This window comes from Ornithorhynchus anatinus, chromosome 8 (genome assembly GCF_004115215.2).
Source record: "Ornithorhynchus anatinus isolate Pmale09 chromosome 8, mOrnAna1.pri.v4, whole genome shotgun sequence".
Classification (NCBI taxonomy): domain Eukaryota; kingdom Metazoa; phylum Chordata; class Mammalia; order Monotremata; family Ornithorhynchidae; genus Ornithorhynchus; species Ornithorhynchus anatinus.
This window is the reverse complement of record NC_041735.1, coordinates 4372280-4380396: the sequence shown is the minus strand read 5'-3', so window position 1 is coordinate 4380396 and position 8117 is coordinate 4372280. Positions and strand designations below refer to the sequence as shown.

At 43.9% G+C, this 8117-nt stretch overlaps 1 protein-coding gene across 1 annotated transcript in view; it reads right to left on the bottom strand.

Moving 5' to 3' along the window:
* Positions 1-338: 338 nt before the first annotated feature.
* The window catches only part of PRTG (protogenin), a 116838-nt gene continuing 109059 nt past the window's right edge, over positions 339-8117 (bottom strand). Inside the window, exons 17-20 of the mRNA XM_029070155.2 lie at positions 7225-7345; positions 4200-4365; positions 2171-2275; positions 339-1481 (exon numbers count right to left, since the gene is read on the bottom strand). Of these exons, the coding sequence (XP_028925988.1) occupies positions 1077-1481; positions 2171-2275; positions 4200-4365; positions 7225-7345 (797 nt within the window). The 3' untranslated portion in view covers positions 339-1076. The remainder of the gene's footprint in view (positions 1482-2170; positions 2276-4199; positions 4366-7224; positions 7346-8117) is intronic.

Genomic DNA, 8117 nt, shown 5'->3' with positions numbered 1-8117 from the left:
ATAATAGAAATTGGAAGGCACCGTTACTGTGAAGTACTGACGTACCGGGATAGTCCATTTTATGGTCTAGGATTGAGCATCTTCTGACTAATCCTTCAGGGAGTTTGTTCGCCCCACCGAGCCAATCTCAAATTAGAAAACAAACGCATAAACTTTTAAAAATTCATTCTTAAAAGGATTGGCGATCTAGTCTGAGACAACCCAAGGTAACAGCAGGCTAAGGGTAGGCAGACCACGTGTTGACGCCTGCTATTAGTCAGCAGTTGGGACGTACTGAAAAAGGCCCAGCACTAAGCACGCTGAGGTTTAGGGCACCAGGGACACAGCACTCCGGTAAACATGGCGGATTTCAAGTGCTTTTTTGAGACATATCTTTACACAGGCAATTAAAATACCCAAATTCTGCCACTCCCACAGAGGTGTATTTTTTTTTTTTTTTGCCCCTGGTTCAAATGGTCCTACTTATTTTCCCCATCTGAAGGTTCTGCTGTCGTCAGGATCCGAGATCTTGAATCATCTCAACTCTCAAGATGGCCCAGTTAGGAAAAAAATCAAAAAACCAGAGCTTCAGATAAACATTCTTACTCATCTACCTATACGACTCCTTTGATCAATCACATACCACACACTCACACACACATTCACTCACACACAGACACACACACCCCGCAATAAAAAAATGCTAATAGGAAGTTATTATCAGTTACGTAGCTGAGGTCAACTATAAAACAAATGAGGTAAAGCCGTTGTCTTCAGAGTTCACCCTCTGGCAAACTGAGGTAGATATTCAGCAGAGGGGCTCCAAAAGCCTTCCTTCTGCTCCAGTGATATATTTTACTTTCATTTCCACTGTCCTTTCACATTGCTGACATTTCCACATTCAAAATGAGTGAGTTTAAAAAAATAATTAAAAAAGCAACAACAACAAAAAAAAAAAAACACCCAACAAACAAACCAACAAAAAAACCACATTCAACAAAGACTATCGAATTGCCCCGATAAGGTACCGGGATTTTGGCTCCCTGCTCATTGTCCTTTGAACAGACATACGCCGTGAGAACGTCTGGCCCGGCTGTCTAGATTGGAAACTCATTTGGATCAAAGCACAGCGTGGCCGGCTGGAACTGGAGAGCCGAGGCAGCAGTCTGTTCGGCAGCCAGTGGCACTGAAGGGTCTTCACACTGGCTCATGGCAAGCTGCCCGCCTGAGTCACTGCCTGGGAAGCAATGGGAGGTAGGGGGGGTGGTACTTATAACTGAAGAGAGGTGAAGCTCGTCGTTGGACTCGTGAGAGAACCTGCCGGAGTCTCCGGTCTCGTGGCTTCCTTCGCTGTTGGCTGAATGCTCCGTGTCGGCCGCAATGCCAAAGTGCCCCTGGAAGCTGGTGGTTTGGTCTGGGGATGCGGGAGAGTCTTCATCGCTGACTAACACAGTGGTGCCTGGCTGATATAAGCAGACAGCCTGGACAAATCTCCTCTGAGGCTATGGGGAAAATGGGCAAAATGTCAACCGACAGACAAAAGCAGTGGTCACCAAGTACTCTGAAGAGGTTTGGGTCATGCCTTGCAAATATTTAAAAATCAATCCAATACTGAGCTGGTTTTCTGGCACTCTAAAGGAAGGAGTGAGGGAGAATTGCCATTTCAGGTGCCCAGTGAGAAAATGTCTAAACAGCTCCTGTTGTCCTGAAGGAGTGAAACTGTCCTCCCACAGGTGAGCACGCTCCACCTAGAAAGAAGTCTACTTAAGCTGGTCCTCCATAAAATCAAGTCCATCGGATATAAACAACCTAAGGCATCTCCGAAAAACTTGGAGTTTTATGCACACATTTTGGAACGTTATCAGTGTTTTACAAAATAAAAAAATGAACAAAGGTCTATCCCGCTGGCTAAGACATCTTAGATTGTGAGTCCTGGGTGGGACAGGGACTGATCTGGTTCTTATGAAGCTACCACAGTGCTCAGAATAGTGCTTGGCACATAGTAAGCGCTTAACAAGTACCATAATTATGATAGGATCCACCAACTAAATATCTAAACACATCTGGTAGAGCACATGGTCGCATAGCTTAGCACACAGTACACATTCAATAATGATGACGATGATGATGAATAACTAACACACCCCTCTGAAGGGCTGTAACTGAGGAAATTGTCATTTATATGAATTACCTGCTCAGTTTTTGTCTTCTTAGAGTCTTGAAAAAAGAGCCATTTCTTCTTAGAGTTGCTCTTTGTTATAGGGCCATAGCTGTTAATGATCAGATCAGTTCCCCCCTAAAAATAAAGATGGCAAAATTTAACTCTCTTAACTCATACATATTTCATTTGGTCACACACAGAACTCAGAAGGATGAACAAAATAGAAACGGAGAGAATTTTTGGTATAATAAAGCTGAAATATATAAGCAAAATTCAGCTTTATTTAAAATGCCCTGACTTGTATGGTTTCAGAACGAAAACCTTCTAATAAAATTCAACTTTTCTTGCCAATTCAAATGTCACGTTTTGAGTATTCTTATTTAACTCTAATTCACAAGCCTAAATCTGTGGACTGGGTTTCAAATGACAGTTGATAACTGTCCCGGACAAAAGCTACTGAAATATAATAATTTCAGTAAGTTAACAGAGAAGGTGATGTCAGTTAAAATTCAGAAATTCTGCAAAAAAAAAAAAATCAATTTTCTTCTCTGACCAAATAAATATTACCGCTATTAACACTCTAATAAACAATCTAATTTCTCTCCTCACTTCCCAATACTCTCTAGCAATTTTCTGGCTCCCTTTTGATTTTTTCTATTCCAGTTTCTCCGCCCGGCTGGCCCTCACAGCACTTTACTCTCACAGCACTCTGAAGCGGGGTTGGAATCTTGTCATCCACTAGGCTGGACCCGGTTTTAGAAGCCAGACTCTTGGGAGGAATTTGAGGTGCTAGTTTTCTGGAAATGAGTTCTTATTCTCTTCTATTCCTATTAGGGAAGCAGTGTGGCTAAGTGGAAAAAGCACGGGCTTGGGAGTCGGAGATCATGGGCTCAAATCTCTGCTCTGCCACTTGGCAGCTGTGTGACTGTGGGCAAGTCACAACTTCTCTGTGCCTCAGTGACCTCATCTGTAAAATGGGGATGAAGACTGGGAGTCTCACGTGGGACAACCTGATTACCCTGTATCTACCCCAGTGCTTAGAACAGTGCCCTGCACGTAGTAAGCGCTTAACAAATACCAATATTATTTTTCTGCATGGTTTCTGCTAGGGGCAAGCCAGAAATACCATCCACTTTCCTCCCTTTTACTTCTCTGGGTCACCTAGGCCATCAGGTCAATGTCCAAATGGTCGCTGGGGTAGTCTGACCCTGTAAGGCTGTACATTTTCAACCACTCATTCCCAATTTCCAGGAGGGCATAAGAGGGCGGAGCCCAGTCAGTTGGGATTGGAGGTTTAAAGAATGGAAGTTTCCTCTTTCAATCTTTCTCCCTGGCCTTCCGGTCAGGACTCCATACAGTCCTTTGCCTTAAGGGGCCATGCAGCTTCTGGGGAGCAGGGCCCTGGAGAATTGTCATTGTTGGGATGTCGGGGGAGGGGGTCTGGTGGGCCCGTCGGGCTCAGGCATGCGACTTGGGATGGTGCAAAGGGCGGGATGGTGCAAAAGGCTGGAGTCCCACTGGTCCCCGGGGCCTGGAACTCTGGACAAATGTCCCCATTGCCTCACCCCTCACGCCAGCCCCCAGGAAAGAGATGCTGACCCCCTACACCAGTCCCCAGGAAGGAGATGCTCACCTCCTATGCCAGTCCTCAGGAAGGTGACCTTCCTTTTCTAACAAAGGCCTTTTTTCACTCCTGAGAATCAGTCCCTTAGAGGGATTCGCATCTGGGGAATGCCTGTCTCTTTATTCATTCATTCAATCATATTTATTGAGCGCTTACTGTGTGCAGAGCATTATACTAAGCGCTTGGAAAGTACAATTCAGCAGTAGAGACAATCCTTGCCCACTGTAAGGCCTGGAGGGCGTGGGGAGACAGTCATCAAAACAAGTAAACAGGCATTGATATAAACAGAATTATACATATATACACATCAAAACAAGTAAACAGGCATCAATATAAATAAATAGAATTATATATATAGACACATTTAATATGTAAGCAGAAAGGGAAGCAATATGTGCTTGCAACACAGCCAACTGAACTCTACGCTCACAGTACCTTTGTGTCAACAAAGCTGTTTTGCACAATCATTGGAATTAAGGACTCTTCATTCTCTGCGATCCCTTCCAGGCTCTTTCCCAACTCGTTCCCACTGGTCAGTGAGGAACTGGTGTGAGATAACTGGTCAGTCACTGGCTGCGCAGTTTTAGAAGCAGATGCTTTCCTAAGAAATGCATAAATCAAAGAGAGAAGCCTTTATCACTGCGTGGAAGAAAAATGCAAACTCTCCAAGTGCTTTATTTTCATTCCTGAAGTCGGTTTCTCTAGCAACTCCAGCGTGTTGTGCAAATGGCAGTGAGTTATGAGGCCCGGCTGCTGAGCCACTATCGATTGCCAATTCTCAGGAAGCCACTTAGCCTCTCTACGGACTCGTGTTTGACCTCTACCTGTCTCCCAGGGATGTCGGGGACATTAACTTAATTTTAGGAGCTCCTGAGAAAGGCATTCTCATTCTATCCATCCGATTTTGTAATTTGTGCAGAAACATCTGTTCTCCTGTATTCAAGCCTGTTTCTCCCATCACTGTGTTTCAGTGTCTTCAGAACCTTTCTTCTTACTTCTAAAGCCATTTGATTCAGCTGCTCGGTTTAAATGATGGTAGCTGTCTAAAACAGTCCATGATTATTCACCTTGCACAAGATTCAGGCGGCACTATCACCCCATGCATGATTAATAAATTTGGGGATATATTTGATTTGTGAATTCACAGTCAGAGAGCTTCCATCACCAAATCTTAGAGAAGGAGAGCAAAAAAGGGAAAAAAAACCACATCCTCAAAATGAATAGCTAAGAGGATGTCTCACGCACACAAATTTGCTTTCCAGGCAGCTCTGCACAGCTTGTATATCAAAAGCTTAGACAAACTGCTAAAGTCTCAAATCTTAATAGAATGTCTCTCAACTTAAAATACATCTATAATTCTTATTCTGTTTGTTTGACTAGAACAGGCCTGGAATGTTGGTGGTACGGTATATAATCTTTGCAATCATTAGAGAAGTTTAGATTCAATCTTGGAAAGATGAAAGACCATCTCGCAAACTAAGCAGACTCCAGATTTCCCCTGTGCTTCAGGCTCACGTTTCAAGTTGCGCCGCCTCAGCCGAATGAGATGCCAGAAGATGGCCGCATGCTTTCACAACCATTTTGCCTTAAAAGCAGCAGAATCATTCATTTAGTACTGTCAGCTCCACTCTAAAGGGGGTCTCTTCACATCCCCGGCATTGATGTTTGCACATCAAATCCCCAAATATTTGCACCCAAATGTCCAAACACCCTGGACTGAACAAGTTGGAACCCCTCTGTACGCTGGCAGTTAGTTTTGGGTAGCTGCAGCAGCTGGCATCTTCCCGCTCTGCCCCACGGGCTGAAATGTTTCCGGAAATTAGCCCAATCACCAGAACATCAAGGAAATCCCGAAGAGGCATTTAGTGTGGCCCCCTCAAAGAACAGGTTAGGGCATGGTGAGATCGGATTACACACTCTGCACAGATGGCCCTCGCTGTGCCAACTCAGCCACCTTGGGCAAGTCAATTAACTTCTCTATGCCTCAGTTACCTCATCTAGAAAATGGGGATTAAGACTGTGAACCCTACATGGAACGTGGACTGTGTCCAACCTGATTAGCCTGCCTCTACCCCAGCGCTTAGTACAGTGCCTGGCACATAGTAAGCACTTGACAGATGTCATTTAAAAACAAAAAAGTGCCCTTCTGGCATCTCAGAAAAGGAAGGAAACTGAAGGAAACAGGAGATCCTTAAAGGGGGAACAGAATTGTAATTCAAAATAATTACTTCTAACACAATACTTATAAACATAATTTATATGTTTATATTAATGTCTGACTCCCCCTCTAGACTGTAAACTTCTTGTGGTCAAAGGAACATGTCTATGAACTCTGCTGTATTATATTCTGCCAAGCGCTTAGTACAGTGCTCTGTACACAATAAGTAATAATAATAATAATAACGATATCTGTTAAGTGCTTTCTACTTGCCAAGCACTGTTCTATGCCCTGGGATTGACACAAGGTAATCAGGTTGTGCCACTTGGGGCTCACAATCTTAATCCCCATTTTACAGATGAGGTAACTGAGGCACAGAGAAGTTAAGTGACTTGCCCAAAGTCACACAGCTGACAAGTAGCAGAGCAGGGATTCGAACCCACGACCTCTGACTCCCAAGCCCCTGCTCTTTCCACCGAGCCACGCTGCTTCTCAATAAATACCACTGATTGACTGAATGAAACATCTCCCATAGAAGGTGAATGCACTGGCAATTAACTCATTAAGCTTTCCGGGGAAACTCCATAAAGAAATAGAGTTTATGTAATCCCGCTTGCTGTACAAGAAAGAGAAGTAGTGTGGCCTAGTGGACAGAGCACGGGCCTGGGAGTCAGAGGACCTGGGTTCTACTTCCAACTTTACCAGTTGCCTATGTGACCTTAGTAAAGTCACTTCACTTCTCTGTGCCTCAGTTACCTCATCTGGCAAATGGGGATTAAGACTGAGGGCCCTATGTGGGACTGGGATTGTGTCTAACCCAATTATGTTGTATCTACCCCAGCGCTTGGCACATAGTAAGGCTTAAAAGGATGATCTAGATTCCCTCAAACTCATCAGTCGGATGAGGGTAACACTCTTATCATAAAATGGGGCCTTGGTCTGTTTTTTGGTTATTTTAAATGGTATTTGTCAAGCACTTACCAGGTACTGTACTAAGCACTGGGCTAGATACAAGCTAATCAGGTTGGACACAGTCCATGTCCCACATGAGGCTCACAGTCTTAATCCCCATTTTCCAGATGAGGTCACTGAGGCCCAGAGAAGTGAAATGACTTGCCTAAGGTCACACGGCAGACAAGTGGCGGAGGCGACATTAAAACCCAGGTTCTTCTTACTCCCAGGCCCTTGCCCTATCCACTAGGCTACGTTGCTGTTTTCCAAAAGAAGCTGGTTCTTTCTTGACTGTGACAACTCTGTTGTGTACTAACCCTTTCAAGACACCTGGGGATCTTGAAAACTTACCTGGCTTTGCTGCGGTAAATCAAGATGAGGATGCAGATCAGTATACAAGTCAAGGCTATGCATACGCCGACAATAATGCCGGTCATCGATTTCTGGTCCAGATGGTAATATCCCGAATAAGCTGCAGGGGAAAAGCACACGTTACACACAGCTTTCCTGGAATTCAGATGGGAATTAACAGTGGATAATAACAATAATAATTTGTTAAGCACTTATTATATGCTAGGCACTGTATTAAGCCCTGGCGTGGATACAAGCAAATTAGGTTGGATAAAGTCCCTGTCCCACGTGGGACTCACAGTTTCAAGCCCCATTTTACAGATGAGGTATCTGAGGCCAGAAGTAAAGTGACTTGCCCAGGATCACACAGCAGTCAAGTGGAAGAGCCAGCATTAGAACCCTTGACCTTCTGACTCCCAAGCCCAAGCTCTACCCACTTCACCATGCTGCTTCTCTAACATCAGTATAGCAAATAATTCCACCTGACCTTTTATCTTTTTTTTTGTTATACAAACCCTTGTACATTTCCTGATTAAAAAGGCCTTGGCGATTACTTGGCTCAAATTAAGAAAAAAAAATATGTTCAGGTGAGGCAGGGTGGCCTAGAGGACAGAGCCCAAAATTGAGAGTCGGAAAACTCAGGTTCAAATTCCCATTCAGCCACTGATCTGCTGTGTGACCCTGGATAAGGCACATAACCTCTCTGAACCTAAGTTCCTTTACCTAGACAATGTGACTGAGATAGCTGCATTCCCCACCTTCGAAATTGTGTGCACTAGTACTTCAGTGCTTTGGCATATATAAATTATTTAATATAATAATAGCAATGATGGTAATAATGATAATAATAGTCATAACAATTCCTATCAACAAGTACATCTGCTGATATAACA